This window comes from Corvus hawaiiensis, chromosome 15, assembly GCF_020740725.1.
Source record: "Corvus hawaiiensis isolate bCorHaw1 chromosome 15, bCorHaw1.pri.cur, whole genome shotgun sequence".
NCBI classification, from domain to species: Eukaryota; Metazoa; Chordata; class Aves; order Passeriformes; family Corvidae; genus Corvus; species Corvus hawaiiensis.
The window spans coordinates 5,056,221-5,074,609 of NC_063227.1; the positions used below are offsets into that span (position 1 = coordinate 5,056,221).

General features: G+C 44.4%; 1 protein-coding gene across 4 annotated transcripts in view; it reads right to left on the reverse strand.

Annotated features, from left to right (window-relative positions):
* Positions 1 to 10,558: 10,558 nt before the first annotated feature.
* SGCD (sarcoglycan delta) overlaps positions 10,559 to 18,389 on the reverse strand; it is a 307,493-nt gene continuing 299,662 nt past the window's right edge. For all 4 annotated transcript variants that reach the window (XM_048319443.1, XM_048319444.1, XM_048319446.1 and 1 more), the window contains 2 exons: positions 15,256 to 15,379; positions 10,559 to 13,649 (listed from right to left, as the gene is read on the reverse strand). In XM_048319443.1, the coding sequence (XP_048175400.1) occupies positions 13,476 to 13,649; positions 15,256 to 15,379 (298 nt within the window). In that variant the 3' untranslated portion in view covers positions 10,559 to 13,475. The remainder of the gene's footprint in view (positions 13,650 to 15,255; positions 15,380 to 18,389) is intronic.

Consider the following 18,389-nt stretch of genomic DNA (forward strand, 5'->3'; position numbering starts at 1 on the left):
GGCTGTCTGGATGCAGGGTTTCTGTCATGGCACTGCCAAAAAAATCCCCATTCTCCACCTGGCTGGCAGGACTGTGCACTGCCATGCCAGGCTCCTGGAATCTCAGAAAAGTGACCATTATAAAAGTCAGTGTGAGAAGTGAGCTAAACCATGCTCAGCAGCATGGGCTCTAAGAGGAGCAGCAATCTCAGCCCCTCTCCTGGAACTGGGCAGGACTCTGGTGTTGCTCTGGATATGAATGAGAAAAAGGAGCATTTATAAGCTCTTCCAACTGCAGCAGCCAGGAGCTATCAGAGAAGTGCTGCTGCTCTGTTTGTACAGGTAACTGTGACCCAGCACAGCTTCTGCCTGGCAATGCCACGGGAGCTGCAGCAAGCCCAGCCCAGGCCAGCCCAGCCCAGGCCAGCCCAGCCCAGCCCAGCCCAGGCCAGGCCAACCCAGGCCAGCCCAGCCCAGCCCAGCCCAGCCCAGCCCAGCCCAGGCCAACCTGCCTGCTCTGCTTTTGGGTTCTCTCAAGCCTCTCCTGCCTCTGTTCTCCTGCTAGATCCAACACCTCCCCTGTCCCTGCCTCAGGAGCTACTGAATGCAATTCAGGAATCGACCCAAGTTTATTTGTGCCCATGATCCACGTTTGCATTAGGGAAAGAAGGTGCTCAGCAGTGTCAGCCTCAGAGCCTGGCACACAGTGGTGTGACAGCAGCAGGATCGGGGCTCAGCTGCAGCCACAGTCAAATGAGGCATCTCAGCCTAGGAGGAGGAAAAAGACCCACAAAACATTAATTTAATGTCATGCTAAAGGCCACTGCTGGTGTGGAGCCCTCAGTGCAGAGCCCATTCCTGCGCCAGGCAGGGACAGCCCGTTTTACAGCCCAGCTATAAAGAATTAATTTAAAAGCAGGATGTGGCCTTTATATCTCCTGATTTCGTTGTTCCATCATTACCCTTAAGCAGCAGCTCACTGTATTTTAAATACAAGTTAGCAGAAAAGGAGTGTGGTAGGGGCAAAGTGTCTGTCACCTGGCACTGCCCGGGCACGTGCCACTGCAGTGTGCAGTGGGGTCACAGGCTATGTTGGGATACTAATGCACAGCCTGGTGTTTGCTAGGAATTGGATTTTTGTTTTAAACTTTATTAGTGTGCAACTCATCAGGCACACTGCTAAATGTCTTCTTGCCATGGGAACAGCACTGCCGTGTCCCCTGCCGTCACCCCAGGCAGGGCTGCGCTGCCTGTTTGTGTTTCCTTTGACTGCTAAACTGCTCATTGGAAATTAATTCATAAATAATTCATTGGATGTTGCACTCTGTGCTTAAAAGTTCATCGTGTAGGTGGTGGGTTGTGGGTTTTCTTAGAAGTGACAGTGCTTTTTTCCTTTCTTTTTTCTGTGTTAATCTTGTGTGAGTGTGTGCAGAGCTCCCACAGCAGCCTGTTGGTTCTGCTATAGATGTTTTAATGTCTTTCTAGCAGATGATAGTTATTTTCAAATTTAGTTACTATGGTTCAGGATTATTATGTTGCAAAAACTCTCTTTTCGAGATTGGAGCTTATTGTAATACCCAAATGCTTTTGGAGATTGTTGCAACTGAGAGAAAAATAACAAATTATTCAGAAATGTACCTTCCCCTGTCCCATGCACACACACACATATGCACTCACACTTCCCAGTCAGTCATTTATTATTTCTAAACCTGATGATGCTGGAAAGCAATGAGAAGTTTTCCACCTCCCTGGTTTCCCAAGGCAGGTTGTGGTTTTTTGGGTGTGCCTCACAGCAAACACAGCCCTCTCACGGCCCACCTCTAACACTGCTTAGCTCAGCTCTGGGGCCTCCTTGGTTTGTTCCCACAAACACATTAAACCCTGTATAAACATGTAAAATATGCAAAAAGGACTTTGTTTAGTTTTTTTTTCCTTATCTTTTGTTTGTTTTCTTGTCTTCCCAATCTGGCAAAGCAGATGCAAGACCCATATCCAGCGAGTAAAATCCCATCTCAGTCGTCTGCAGCATCCTTCAGCTGGCTTGGAGCTCTCAGCTGCTGAACTCAAGTTGCAGGTAGAGTTTAGGCCAGTTAATGAGTGTTTTTGCTCTAAAACATGCTGAAATACCAAGGAGCACTGCAGTCTTAGTGTCCCCTGTGTACTCGTGGGTTATGCTGTCATTTAAAATATTCCTGTTTCACAGTCTGAGTCAGGGGGTGGCACGGGAATAGGGCTGTCAGAGGATCATTATGGCTGGAAAAGACCTCTAAAGTCATCAACTCCAACCATTAATCCAGCACTGCCATGTCCAGGCAGTGTGCAGGGAGGAGAGGTGGGAATGGGGGCTCCAAGGGGAAATCTGGGCTGGCAACAGCTCTGCTACAGTGAGGGGAACAGAAAGCCAAATCAAAGGAGGTTATTCCAGAGCTGTCAATGGTGTTTTGTGCCTCTCCCCTCCCTACATGCACCCACTACATGGAGCAGAGCAGATGGTGATGTGCATTCCTCAGCGAGGAGGCAGTGTGCTGCTGAGGAGACTGAAAGCAAAGCCCAAAGATAGGGTAAAAAAATGCCCACGTAGGTGTGAAAGGGAAAATACCAGAGCTGGTGATACACAGGCCCGGTTGTGTGATAGCCTGAAGCAGTGCTGGTATGTGCAGGGCTATTCACAAACCCCAATTTTAATAAGTGCAGATCATATCAGTAATGTACATTACAATAGTCCAATAGTGTGAATCAAATATTTAAAGACTACTCACACTCTGCTTTTTATCCTGAAATGACTGCAGAAAAGAGCCAAGTTCTGGCTGCTGGCTTGACTTCATGCTTTTTCTCTATTAAATGAGGCCATATAATTTTCCTCTGGGATACATTTGGCACTGGAGCTATTTAGGTCTGAACCTTCATCACTAAATTGAGTAAGAATTTTCTGTTCAGTATAAGGAGAGAAGAATCAAGGTCATAGCACTGGAGAAAAACTGTTCAAAACAGATAGTTCTCCTTGCTGATTTTCTGGCCACTGTTCATAAAAATAAAAAATAATCACCCAGATTCAACAACTGAGCTTCAGCAGCAGCAACTTGTCTGTACTGCACTCAGATGAAAAATATGAAAACCCAGCTGCACATAAAATTTTAAGCTGTGGAAGTTGTTATCATTTTACAGAGTATGAAATGGACTCATTTTATCTTAATGATTCTTTATTTGGTCATTCTTTTTTGTTTATCTTTGCTATTTAGGATAAAAAAAGGAAACAATTAATCACATGTAGGGGTAGAAAGGAAAGCAAGGAAAAAAGTTGGGAATTACTTCTTAAAAAGTGAAAGGCAAGATACTTGGGAAGAATTTTGATTTTTTTGATGATTTTCCCAGGAGCTGATTTTGAAAGCCAAATCCTGTTTTTAACTACAGCTTCCCAGACTTTAAAAATGGTGAAGATGCTGTTGCTGTTGAGTAGCACCCAGCATTTCTAGCATGGGGGCACTGCAAATATGCTGCTGTTCAGGCTGAGCTGCAGATCTCCCCACTGCTTAAATCCCACCCCGTTCAGAGGCAGGTGTTGAGGAGTTTCCCAGTGCTGGGGAAGGAGCTGGCCACTGGTTGCCACGGCAGTGGTGGTGATGCCCATGCAGTGACACAGAGCTGCATCTCATGGGGGTGCTGGGAACTTCCTGCCAACGTGCTCCTTGATGGGGGTTAATTCATGAATTATTTCATTGTCAGTTTGCTGGAAATTCCAAATTCAGGCCAAGAACTGCAGCTGAAGTTCAGCTGAAAGATGTCTTTTCTCTTTCTCTTTCTTTTTTTAAAAAGACAAACACTCCAAGACCCAGTGAGAGACCAGAAGATTGTGTGTGCCCACCCAGCAGAACTGAGGGAACTCATTTGGAGCCTGGTAAGCAGCAGCCCCTGCAAACTGGAAAACAAGTGTCCTTCCAGCCTGGATTCTGGCTGTGTCCTAGCAGTGGGGACTGGGATTATTCTCTCTGAGGGCTTGGAAGGCACGGACAACCTTCCACCCGGATTGAAATCTTGCTGTTTGTTCAGATAATGAGCCTCAATCAATGCTCTCATTTACTGACAAAATCCAGGGTGAACAATTTCATATTTAAAACCCAGCTCCTGCAAAATGCCCTCAGAAGTGATTGCCTGGCACGAGCAGAGTCACCAATGAGCAGCTGATTAGTTGGCCAATTAAAATAAAACTGATGGATCATTAAAGCAGCCAGAGGTTTCCAAGAGGCTTTCTCTTTTCTTCTTCTTTTCTTGGTCCAGGCTGCTGGTTTTCGGGTTTAGTTTTTTTTCTTTTAAATTATTATTTTTTCACAGGCAGACTCAAGCTCCTGCTCCCTCCACTGTGTGCAGGTGGGGATCTGTTCCTGGATGTGTGTACCCAGCTCCAGTCCCTCTTGGAAAACCTTGAGCTCCTGCTGGTTTGGAGCACAAGAAGCACCAGATCCCCTCTACCAGAAAGTGCTGCCCTTTGAGAGGTTTGGGATGCTCAGGCAGCACCTCAATGCCTGCAACACGTCTTGGCTGTGAGTCTCTAATGCCAGGACAAGGGTGAAAAATTCCACAAATATAAGAAAGACTCAACTTTCCCCAAAGGCAAAATTTTTTGTTTTGCTGAGGACAGGTTTTCTTCCAACAGCAATTCACAGAAATTCTCATTCCATCTTCTACAGCAGTTTTGGCATAAATATATCCAGGTACTTGCTCCTGTGAAATGGATCACTACAGTGATCAACAACAAAAAAAAAAAACCCCAACATCTCTTTCCTTCTTAACAATCATTATTTTATTAATATATTTTACAAGATTGCAGTTGAAATCATTTAAATACAAACTTTTTTTTTATACAGAAAGTGTAATAAAGTTAAAATAGTTCCTTGTGTAATTCATAGCATTATTGCAATGCTTACAAAATTTTGCATAGAGTGTGCAAGGATTGATGTTATTTGATACAAAAAAGCTTTATATTTTCCCACACAACCACACACATACATAAATTAAAAAGAAAAAAAAGCCAAACAAATCTGAATTTCGTAATGAGAACTGTGATAAGACTTTAAATTAATTTTGTCCTGTTTACACAATCAAGGTCATTGGTGGTTTTCAGAGTAGAGGTCAGACAAGGTGTTTTCCCACCACAGATGACAACTGCTATAGCACAGGGGTCCATGCCTTTTATGCTGCTGCTGTAGATGAACAGGGTTTGCTTTGACTTGCACTGAGTGCTGTTTTGCTGTTGGCTCTACCTCCACGGAGCATTTTTGGGTGAATATTGACAACTCTATTGGCATTTCCTCGCAGGGAAACTAACTGAAATATGGGGTGGGGAAAAAAAATAAACAAAGCCACGAGCAAAATCCAGATCCAGCAGGTCAATCCCTTCCCTGCTCCCAAACCACCACACAGTGCAGGTCCAGACCAAGGTCTGGGTCACAGCTCAGGAAAAGCTCTGACCTGGGGAGGAATCCAGGTGTGAATGCTATCAACATAGCCCTTCTCTGACAAACACAGTGGACAGTGATTGCTCACATCTGCCCTTTACGAGGTTTCTGGCATGCTCTTACTGCGCAGGATTTGTTCATCTTAACTTCCATGCTTGCTCTGATAACCCAGAAAGGGACAAGAAAGTCAATTTCCCCAGCAGTGCCTGCCCCCAGGAGTTGCTGCTCTCAAGGTGGCCAAAGGCTTGTGAGAACAGCACCCAACAACGAGCACCATCACTTATCCCACCCGGGCTGCAGACACACATCACCTGTACCATCTGCACAATCACTAAAGCTGCCAAGGTGTCCCATTATCCGTGACAGCACTGACATCGAGTGCACAGGGCCAGAGGAGGACCCAGATGAAGACAAAATTATCAGGCTGTGGTTTAGCATGGGAGGTCCTCCCTGCTCTAAGGCAGCCACCCTGGAGAGATCCAGCCCTGGTGTGGGGGACTGGTGGGGTTTGCAGTTAAGGGAGTGTGGGAGAAACTCTAACAGCAACATTTTTTTTCAGCTACAATCCAAGCTCCAGCAAAAATAGCACCACCCACAAATAATTATTCTCCTGCTCTCCAGCGTCAGCCTGCCTCAAGATGTTTCAAGGACTCCATTCTAAGGAAATTTTTAAAAGACCGAAGGACATGCATTGCTTTAGGAAGAGATAGTGCATTTAGCAGAAGAAGGTTTCAGAGGGCTCTATCTCCTATCAGTGGTTAAGCCTTTGAAAGGGGAAAAAATGTAAGAGTACAATGCAATTTAAAATTCCTGTTACATGCAAAGATGCACTTGAATTGTGCTTTGCAATGGGCCTGTTCCTATGACGACAAACATGTTAAAATGGTAAAACTTTCCATTTGGGTAGGACCCGATGAGAGGCTCCAAAGAGTCCTTTTTAATCTCGGAAGAAAAGATTGTTTAGCTAAAGCTGCATGTTTTATCTGAAGCATTTGGTGGCACAATGTAAATGTAACATTTTCACAGAAATTCCTCCTGATATTTTGTCTTCCTGGCAGAAAGTTTCAACCACCTAAATGCGAGGCAAACATACAATTACATACCACTTCACAGTGGACTTACCCCTCCTATTCTTTAATACCAGTTAAAAGCTAACAAAAGCTCAATCCATGGAGATCAGCTACCTCAGAGCAAATCTGACTTCCTCTGAACAGGCAGCCCATCAGTCCTGGCTGGTGGCCCAAAATCCCAGCCACCACAGGGCTTCCAGCTGCAATAAGGTGAGACATTTCCTGGGAGGGACACCAGTGCTAACTTTGCTGCAGGAATGACACTTGTAGTGAATTAATTTTTAAGGGACTTGCACTTCTAGTTTAAAGTGATTTGGATGGGAAATCTCAGTGGGGCACTATAATTATATTTCCTTCTTTGTTTCAGATAAAAATCCTGCAGCTTTAAATATCCACCTTTCCTGTATTCTTTATACCGTGTGTCGCTTTTCACAAGGGCACAACACAATTCAAGTGGCAGGACAAGAGAGGCTGAAATGATAAAGCCTCAGGGCTGGATGTGCATAACCAGGGGCCTCTCAACCACAGCAGACTTAAAAGCTTTCTAAATACTACCTATTCACTGTAATTTCTATCCAAGCCCCAAGCCACTGTGGTTATTGTGGATGGAAACAACATCCCAGCAATCTTGAACAGCCCTAGCTGTAAGTGGTTTCAGTGACAGTAATTCCACTGAGCTCCATGAAAAGATCAAGCATAATTGCCACCATATTTAGTAAAATGGATGTTATTAATTTAAAGTATAATAGTGCAAAGGGACAGAGACGCTGACTGCATTACTGTAATTAGGGTGATGTCTGTCCCCATTTCTTCCCCTTCCCCCCTACCTGCCTTGTTTAATTCACTCCACTCTTGCTTGAATAACCTCACCACCACATCAGTGTTTAACCCTGCTCCACCCACAGCCACAAACTTGGCTACATCAGCTGTGGATACACAGCAACTGCCAGGCAGAATTTACCTGAATGTCCCCAGTTTTATGGCAGTGCCACTGCTAAATGCAGGTTTTGGGGGTCTGTGTGAGTGAGATGTGACACAATGTGGATTTCAGGGCTGCTGGGTTTGAGAGCAGGACACCAGCTACCAAAACATTACACAGCAATTTCAGAGCTGAGGAAAAAAAGGTTAAAATGGGGAAAATGGAACTGTTGCCAGGATCACGTTCCTGAACAGCCAGGGCAATAAAAAGGCTGGTATTTTCACATTCAAAAAGCACCAAAGCAGTGCTTGGCAAAGCTCGGCAGGAACACGCCCGGCGCTTGCTGGGGTGAATTCTGGATGATGACATTTCAAAATTTAAAATGTCAGCCATAAAAAAGAGCACAGCCTCTAACTTCTTTTTTTTGTTGTTGTTGTTTTTACTGTAGGTAGTTCTAAAATGAAATCATTGCAGCAGTTACTCTTCTCCACTGAGCAGCCACTGGAGCTCCTGCCCTGCTAATGCTCGAGTGCAGGTAAGTGAGCAGCTGGCACCATTTACTCAGTTTATTTATACTTTCAGCCCAGGATGATGTCTTTGAGTTTTCTGGGCTATTTCTTCACGTTTCAAATTTCAGATAACCTTGCCCTCTGCACACATTTCAAGATTTTTCACATTATTTCCTCCTCTCCCCATTAACCAAGTTAGAGCCTTCCTGCCACTTTATTCTCTCAAATGCAGCTTCATGATACACCTGCATTTTTCCTGCTCAGTTCAAAAAAAGCACCATTAAAGTTAATGCATTTCAGGCGTGAGGGATGAATTTCTTGAAGTCTTTGGTCTTTGTCTCACTCTCTTTCACAATGTGAAACTTAAAGCCATAAGAACAAACATAAAGAAAATTGGCTTGTGTTGTAAACAAGTGTATACGAGTGTGTGTGTGTGTATTTGTGTGCATGTGTGAGCATCTTATGACAACAAAAACTAATTTTCATTAGGTTATGATGTGAGCTAGCCTGACATCTTCACAAGTTCCCCAGGAATCTCTCTTTAACCTTGGAGCAATTTCTAGGGAGGGTTTTTTATTTAGCCATCGTTTTGCTATACCATATATTGCAGATTGTATTTTTAGGCTTATGCCTTCAAACTTTTTGTTTGTGCAACGTGATATTTACCCTAAGAGGAGAAAAAAACCCCAACCCTTCTAAAACACAGTTGTTTCACAGCACACGACTGAGGCAACCAAATATATATCACTCTTGCACATACTCAGTTTGCTGAAAATTAATATTTAGGAGAGACTTTATACAGATTGTAGTAGTTACTGGCTTCCCCTTTTGATGACTTCCCTTAGTGTTAACATTTCCTTGTACTCTTTAGCTGCCCATTTCACTGACTACTGGGTAATTCATGTCAAAATGTCTAAAATACCCAAACAAACCAACAGCGAAAAAAACCCCACAAAGAAACTTGGAGAATGGATACAGATGTACAGCCATTATCAGAACCTCTGCCTTTCTAATGGCAAAGTCTTTTTGCTTTAGAAGAACCATCCTACCTCAGCTATGACACTGCCTATGGATAAGGTTCCAGCACAGGTGAGCACTGTCATTCTCCCGACCTTCTCCTAAGTGTCACATTTACAGCAAATTGGACAAGGTCCTGCAGTCCTATAAAGAGCCACCATACATAAATGCATTTATGAATCCTGCACGGCTGCCCCGGGTCCCCTGACATTGGTGGCACAGTCCCTTGACTAGCATTTGGGGGGGGTTTTAGTGCTCACAGCTGCAATGCATGGTGTGGTTCAGTTCCCACAGCCACCCCAAGGGCTGGCAGTGCTCCCACTGCCCTCAGCTGTTACCTGCCCAGCTCCCAGCTCAGGACATGAAGTCATCACCATCTCTTCCACTGACCTCAGAAATAAATTCACCACCAGCCTTGCCTTAGCAAGGTAGAACTAAACACCACTTTGATATAAACCCCACCTCCCAAATAGCAAATGCTCAACTGAACTAAACTTCAGGCTCCATTCACAATGAAATACACCAGCCCTGATTTGGTTTTGGCGTTTTATCCATGGAAGGTAGAGCATACGGATGAAATTCCAGGCAGGGAAGCTCTGGTTTAAATGGATTCAGGGAAAAGCAGCCCACACAGGTACAGTGACTGTGGATATCTGGGCAAGGCAGGAGGAGAAGGGAGTGAGGTGAATCAGCCACTCCACAACAGTCTCCAGCTACAAACTGTGGAGTCTGAGAGAGCTGGATGTGTTTGGAGGCAGCTTTTTAAACAGAATGCCCGTTTTTCCCCTGGGATCTGAGACACAGTCCTGTTTGCTCTGCTTGCATACAATCCTCGAATGGTTTGGGATGGAAGGGGCCTTTCAGATCATACAGTTCAAACCCCCTGCCATGGGCAGGGACACCTTCCACTAGACCAGGTTACTCCAAGCCCCATCCAACTTCCAGGGATGGGGCATCCACAGCTTCTCTGGGCAACCTGTGCCAGTGCCTCACCACCCTCACAGCCAAGAGTTTCTTCCTAATATTTAAACTAACCCTGCCTGCTGTCAGTTTGAAGCCATTCCTCCTTGTCCCATTACTCCCTGCCCTTGAAAAAGTCCCTCTCCAGCTCTCCTGGAGCCCCTTTAGGCACTGGAAGGGGCTTTAAATTCTCCCTGAAGCCTTTTTTTCTCCAGGTGAACACACCCAGCTCTCCCAGCCTGGCTCCAGAGCAGAGGGGCTCCAGCCCTTGGAGCATTTTCATGGCCTCCTCTGGACTCACTCCAATGTGTCGCCATCCTTCTGATGGAGGGACCCCCAGAGCTGGACACAGCACTGCAGGTGGGGTGTCACAAGAGCTCAGAATCCCCCACCTTGACTGCTGCCCAGGCTGCTTTTGATGCAGCTCAGGACAGGATTGTCTTTCTGGGCTGTGAGTGCACTTCAGGTCACGTTGAGCTTCTCAATCAACAACCCGAGTCCTTCTCCTCAGGGACATTCCTGACCCATTCTCTGCCCAGCCTGTATTTATGTTTGCCACTTGCTGAACAGCACAGGCAGCATCGCCCAAACCACTGTCTTAAAACTCAAGTGGTGTTCAAATGATCTACAAGTCCCTGCAGGGGTTCATTCTTTCTAGCAACAATTCCTCACATTTCAACACAACATACAATTTCATGTTTTTTAAGATGGAAACATGGTTGTAAAATATATTGAAACAGCAAGAATTCATTTCAGTAGGTGTAATTAAGGTACCCTTTGTTCACCTCAGAGAAGCATCTGCAGTGATGGCACAGATGTTAAGGTCATTTCCTAACAGCCCCCCAGCAGAAATTCACACCAAGATATCAATGTCCTTAGCAGTCTCATGGCTGTTGTGATATGAGAAGGTAATAACCTCATCCAAGAGCCCAGCTGAGAAAAGCAGCCACTCGAAATTAATTTGTTAGGATGGAAATCCTCAGCGGAGCAGCCAGAGGGTGGCACAGGGATGAGGGCTGAGCCACCGGTGTGTCCGGAGCGGAGCACAGAAACCAGGATGCAGCATCCCTGATGGACCAGTCCCTGTGTCCAGCCCCGCCTTCCTCACCCACCTGAATACTCCCAGGGATGGAAGAGCTGATCTGACTCGTTTTCTGCACAGGGAACTCTTCCTGCAGCACGTGTCTTCCAACTGCTCACACGGGATTTGGTTATGGACTGGGCCATGCTTGCTGTGAGGTTCGTGATCAGTATTCAACGAAATAGGAAAAAAATTCTACAGTAAATGTAGGACTATGAATGGGACTTCAGTCATGGTCCCAGAGGTAACGTACACAGTATTTTGCTATATTTAACATGGCAAAAAAAAAAAAAAGTCTGTATCATTCTAGGTGCCCCTACAGTCTTAATGTATTTCATCAGTATCTGTTTTAAGTTGCACAACCAGTTCCCAAGACACCCTCCTGCCCCTCCCCCCAAATAAACTAGATTTATTAACAAGATAAATATGATGTGCTTCTCCTTGCTGAGTGCATTGACTTAAGGCATAGGCACAATTCCCCTCTTTGAACAGAGATGGTAAAGACCTGTGTCCCAATACAATTGTTACCCTGGGTGACCCTTTGCATTCAAACGTTGACTCAAGACATAATAATTACAGGAATCATTCATTAACAAATAGTTGGAATTCGTTAATTCATCGGAAAGCATTACTGAAATAGAAGTAAATAATTCCATCCTCTTTCAGGAATAAATTTTTTTGGGAGTGCTGCTTTCTTAGGCAGGAACACATCTAACCTAAACTCCATAGAAATCTTCTCTTTGAGTCCAATCAGTTTTGGATTAAGCCAGAATTGTTCATTTAAAAAAGGGAAAAAAAAAAATCAAATCCTGGTACTCTCAAGACTACAAGAAAATACACGAAAAGCTGTGAAAAAAATGAATGGGCTAAATTATTTCTAAAGATTTCTGTCAGCTATGTTTTATCTTGAAGATCACTTGAAGAATACCAGCTTTGGTTAGGTATCACTAGGGATGGGCACAGATCTGTCTTATTTGCACATGAGGTAATATTTCAAAAGCATCTCAGTGGCTTAGAAACCTTGCTGTCCTGGTGAGATTTACTGTGACTTGGAAACTTTTGCCATAATTGGTATATTTGGGTTTTTAAAGGATTTTTACACGCATGTGGATGAAATTATGGGTCAGAATTCAATGATCTGGACTCTTCTTATTGTTATCAGATCAGATTTTTGTGTTTTATCCTGCCTGTGACTCCTAGAATTTAAAATAAGGAAAAAATCCAACCATGATAAGATTCAACCACAGAGTTTTAGGGATTCAAATTCTAGAGGAACCAGCATCCAAAGCCCTTCCTTTCAGTACTCTGGCTTTGTCACAATCTTTATAAATCCTTAAAAAAAGTCTTTCATTGTCAGCATCTCTGATATTTGCAGTTTCTACCAAACGTAAATGACCCTGAACTGTATATCTTGAAAAAAAAGATGACAAAAATTCTGGTGTAGCACCTACATTATACACTTAATTTTATGATTTTCTCAGTTTCTAGTTGATTTCCTCTGTTTCTACCGGTATTTAGGCAATGTCCAAATCTTAAATCTTCACACCTTCACACCAAATATGTTCAAAATTAAAGGTGTTAATGGGGAGTGTGTAGGGTGATCCAGGACACTTGTTAACAAAGGAGGTTCGTGATTTTTCTATTTAGTCCAACTTCCACAATTTTTTCCTTCCAATAACTAAATACAGCATCAGTTTTGCCAGCACAGAGATGATTTTACATAAGTGTTAGACCTGATGTGTCACACCTGAATAGCACAAGGCACCCTTGGCCATGCACAGGCAAGTGTTGAATCCCTTCAGTAAATTACATTTATTATTTCAGCAAAAAGGTCTGGACTCTTCTACTGGCCGAGTGCATCCATCTCTCCCAACAGGGAGCCATGCTTTGGGTGATAACTAAAGAGTAATTAAAGAGTGATTTAACCTCAGGTATCTTGGATCACTGGAAGTGATCAGCACAAGCACATGTGGCTATTTTGTTGTTTTTTAAATTATTTATTTATCATGCCACTGATTTAATGGCGCAAAAATCATCAGAGATGCTTCTCTTCCCTTTGGATGCTGGTGGGTCTGCATTGGTTCCAGGGTCTTGCCCAGCCAGCAATCCCATTGCTCTGAGAACATGATCAAAAACGAGGGGTGATCACTGCACTGTATTAATACAGAAGGGTCCAGGGGAGCATCAGATCCAATTCTGCAGATTGTACCAGTAAATTTTGGTGTGGGAAAGAGAGAAATGCTACACAAATGTAACAGGGTCACCCTGGGATTCCTTGTACTGAAACATCGTTTTACACAGAGGATATATATATATATATATCTTATATATATATTTTTTATATATATATTCACACACACGCGCGCGCACACACAAAAAAAGTCTTTGATAGGCTTTCTGTGTTCTAGTAAAAATAGTTGGCAGCTGGATCTGTGAGACCAGAACTGGCTTTTGTGCTGCCTGCGATGCCCCACTGCAAATTGTCTCTCAAAGGCAGACGCTCGTGTTTATCTGGCAGGTGGAGCTGCTGCCTGCCTGAGACAGGAACAACCTCCCATTGGGACACACACAGAGCTCGTAGATTTTTTGCCTGGACCCTGCAGAAGAGGAAGATCCTTGAGGCAAGTTAGGTAGTTTGATTTTTGCAGAATTCAACGTTATCTGAAGTCAGAGGTGGCGAGAGAGAGAGAGGAAAAAAAAAGAAAGAGAATTAGCGGAGAGCTGTTTTTTCTGATGTTGTTTTTAAAGAAGCTTCCTCCAGATAATGCAGCTGCTACAAAAACTGGGTAGGGAAGTGTTTTAGGATGGGAAAGTCTGACACAAATCTGGGTGAGCACATTATCTGCCTTTACCACGAGCTCCAGTTTGTTTCTGCTGAGGTACCCACCGTGTTTTCTCGGCTCGTAACTTCCTGGGACACCTCCCAGGAATCCAATCCCAGGTTTGGAGTGACCCAACCAGAGGTACCCCACTATCAGATGGGGAGCACAGATGGTTCACACCCATCCAACGACCCTGCTCCTCCATCAGGATTTCTGACACTGTGATCCCATTGCCAGTTATGCTTGCAGGCTCCCAGCACGGACTTTTATGTATATTTTATGTATATTTTATGTATGTTTTATGTATACATTATGTATATTTTATGCATATTTTATGTAGATGTGTAACACTTTTGTGTATATTAAAAATAACTGAAATGCTGTAACAAGACCTAAATTCCTCCTTACAAACCAACATAAGGCAAACAACATGTGGCAACTCTCAGACACGTGGCAGCTGCAGGGGAGTGCTCTGACATCAGCCAGAACACAGTAAATAACCTGAACCCCAGAATAATAGGAGGCAACTGACAGCACTTGGAATTACGGTTAAAATCTCCAGTTTTAGTATCCAACCATCTCATGTCCTGCAAGATACAGGTCAATTTATCATTTTAAAAGCAGCTTAGTGTTGAAAGTGACTGCTTGAAGTTGTGAAATGCCTTGGATTTCAATCTCAGGGTATTAGGTAGGGGGTTTTTTTGGTACTTTTCAGAGGTTTTTTTGCTAACACCCATGATCTAGGTTTGGATTGTCTTAAAATGCAAATGTTTAGAAATAACAGAAATTGCAATTAAAAAACTGGGAGCTCCTCAGCTACATCCTTTGGTGTCTTCCATCACTGTGGCAGGAGGGGGGGATAAGAACCATGTGCCCACATAATTTTGTGACACCAGAAGAGGCTTAACTCAACACCTATTTTACTTTTGCTCTATGTTATCAGTCTTAGTTGTTCTCTCTTCCCCTTGGGAAGTTTCTCCAGTGCAACAACCTGTGTCTTCTAATGTTCTCTTTCTTTCCAGAATGAAACATCAGCCACAAAAGCTTTTCAGATCAATACCAGTGAATTAAGCTCCCCTTATAGAAAAATATATGATAAAAGATTTAATTATGTTGGCCAAGTAAATCTTATTTTAACGTGACATGGGAACAAAGAATTTAGGAGCACTGTGCATTTAACGGCTGCATAAATCTGCTGGAACAACAGATGCTATTATCCATGCACTTTAAAAATAATGAATCAGCCTTTGCCACGGAGTGAGCCTCATTTGCATGGGATGTGTTCAATCAGAGTGAGCAGCACTGAAGTCAGGAGAGCCCATTGCTCCCGAGCTTTCATACCAGCACCTCGAACGCAGCAGCTTGGAGACCCACAGGGCTACGGATCTGCAGGGGATCCGTGCCTTGGCTTGGCTTGGCTGCAGGGCTTGATGTTTATCACTTACCTCTCCATCTTTGGATTCCAGCCTGAGCTCTGTCCTGCACGTGGCCTTCAGGCTGCCGGCCTCGGCGTTGATCTCGATGCCCTTCGGAGCCTCCATCACCAGTGCGCGCGTGGGCGACTCCAGCCTGCAACACAGAGGGGTTACACAGCCCCGTGGGCTCAGTGCTCCTGCTCAGGCTGCTGTGCTGCACCTGAGACCCTGCTGATGTTCACGTTCTCACCTGCTTTCAGGGGAAAACGTTTATGCAGTGTGGTGAAACACACCACAAACCTGATCTGCTAACGTTCCACGCCAGCTTTGCTATGCTGGGCCAAGAGAAAAGGGACAATAAAGCTGCCCCCATGGTCAGCTTGCTCTTATTTCTAGTTCAGATTTCTCCCTGATCAGTGCTAACGGGGTATCAGCAAAGCTGAGTACCTACACAGGGAGTGCGAGTGCTTCTCTTCCTCAAACCACTCTTCAAGCAGGAATAAATTAGTTCTCCTGATTTCCTGTAATGTGAGGTTTGGAAGGGTTTAGGGATACAAGAAAATCAATGAAAACAATCAGTCTGAAGACCCCAGACTTCGTGGTCTCCTGTCCTAGGCTCACATCACACCAGGCATGACCATGTGCTCTGCACAGCTTCAGCTGCTCCTAACCATGGATACACTGCACAGCCCTGTAACAGCACTGCTACACAGCCAGACCTTTTACTTCAGCAATTGGGGTTAATGCTGTAAAGTGCAGAAGCACAAGGTTCAGTCTTCCTTGTTCATCATCCATTTTAGGTCTTCTATTATACTTGTCTCTTTCTTACTTATAATACAGTCTCTCATTACTCTCTGCGTTGCAAATGGTAATAAAAAACCAACTCTCTCTCTTTGGGAATATCCTCTTAGTTGATTTTATGACCATTTATTTACTGTACCGTCACAAATCTAGAGTCTGGCCTCTACAGGTGAAGCAGATGGGAGGACTGGAACAGAAGCTCCTCTGCTTTGCCTGTTTTGGGCTGGCAGCACTGACCAAAGCACCACCCCCAGCTCTCTTGGGCAGCTCTCAGGGTTTGCCTGCATCAGCTCTTTCTCTGCTCTCCATATATGTAATCATTTGTGCAAGTAAGTGTATTCTTAAATGGACTCCTGCTGGTACTGAGACAACATTATGGGAGACTGAGGGAATTCAGCTGTATTTACTGCAGCCAACAGTTCAATAAAGCACAGGCACAGCTCCCTCTGTGTGGCACTTTTCAAGTTACGACTTTCCCTCTTTTCAGTGTCTTCATATTGCTGCTTTTGAACATCTTTCCCTCCAGACCCCAAACTCATCCATAATTTCCTGGCTGACTTAACTAAATTTAAATTTCAGGGAGCAGTTGGGGCATATGTGGCCCAAGGAATGAGCATGGTCTCGGTTAGCAGCCTCTGTACAACCCTTCTGAGCTGCTTTTTGTTTCCTGCAGGGAATCCACATTCTATGTAAACCTTCTTTTGATTCCCTCCACTACTGTCAGCCCTCAGCTGGTTCCTCTATGAGGAACCTGAGGTTAGGATTGCTGTAACTCACTTTTTTTTTTCCTGCCTGACTGAATTGCAGATCACACGGAGGACAAAAAGCTGTCTGACCCGTATTTTCCCTGGAGATTTCTGCCCAGGGATACAGTACACTCTCACCCTTGCTGTACCTCACAGGCTGGTGTTTGCCCTAAAAAACAAAGGACCCTGTGCTTGCCCTAAGCCCCCAGGATGTGTGCTGCAGTGCCTGGAATGCAGGCACACGTTCCCTCTGCTCCCCAGGCAGGATGCTCAGGAGGAGCAGTAGAGAGCTGGGGCCAGTTATATCCTAAATCATGTAGCTAAATTCACCAGAGGATGTGTCCAAACCCCAAGACAGCTGAGATAATCTGAGGATAAAATAATTCCTAAGAACACGGCCAGGTGACTCTCCAGCTCTCCTGCATCTCAGTGACTCTCCAATTTCTTTGATGTCCTGGCTGTCTCAATATATTTGTTCATCTGTTAATCTTTTAGCTCTTCTACCCACTGAGAAATAAATCTCCTAAGTGCAAAACAGTGTTCAGACACCACAGTGCAAACACACTGATTTGCAGCAGCACTCAATTCCTGCTCTGTACAGGGGCAGCCTCCCAGTCCCACACTTTTACTGGTGAGTGAGGAGAGCTGGGAAATCCCTGGATGTCTTCCCGTGGTGGGGGAGGATCGAGAGAGGACCTTCTTGCACATCTTTCCCTGTGCACACAGGTCCCCTGAACACCAAACTGAGTTCAAATTCAAGCTCTGAATAAGCTACCAAGGATTTGGAGTGTCCTAGATAACACTGCCCCAAAGTTTTATTCTCTTTCACATCTAATGAAGTGACAGCGTTGTTCTCCCTCTTCCACCTGAAGAAGTGGAATAACATCATCTTACAAACACTTTTGAAACCCATGTGATTTTTGGACACATTCTAATCCATGCACAGCTTCTTTCCTCATGGAGGCACAAAGGACCCCATCCAGCACCTCCCAACAGCCCACAGTGTGATGTGGGACAAGGACACCCCAACAGCTGGGGCTTTGCTGCTGCTCCATCACCCCCCTCACTACCTCAGACAGCAGCAATCTTGCTGACACACTGAGTCAGCCCCAACCCAACCTTTTAATGCTGAAAGTACAACTTTAAAGCCCAGAGATCTTTTCAGAACCTTAAAACTATGGAAACGATTGAAAGTACTACAACAGCAAAGTGCAGCTCTTCTAATAATGAAAACCTTGGGCTGCAGCCCACATGGCTTTGTACTTGTGCTGTGGTTTGGTGCCTGACTCTTCTCTCTCCTCCATGTTCCACACTGGTGTAAATCCATCTGTTTCATGGGACTCTTATCCCAATTTATGCTACTGTAAAAGAGGACAGAAAGGTCTTAAAAATTGTTTCCTTGGTATTTAAGGGGCATATGTTTGTAAGGGATTTCATTTGATTATTTTCTGATATCCTGAATAAATCCCTGAGACACCTGACCATAAACCAGGAGCTGCAAAATCTATGCAAAGCCAGAGCAAGCAGCTGAGAAGTTTATGGGGGTTTGAGCAATGTTTACTGAACACTTTCATTTGAAGCAGGCATTTAAGAGATGCTCTGCTTTTAAACCTAATT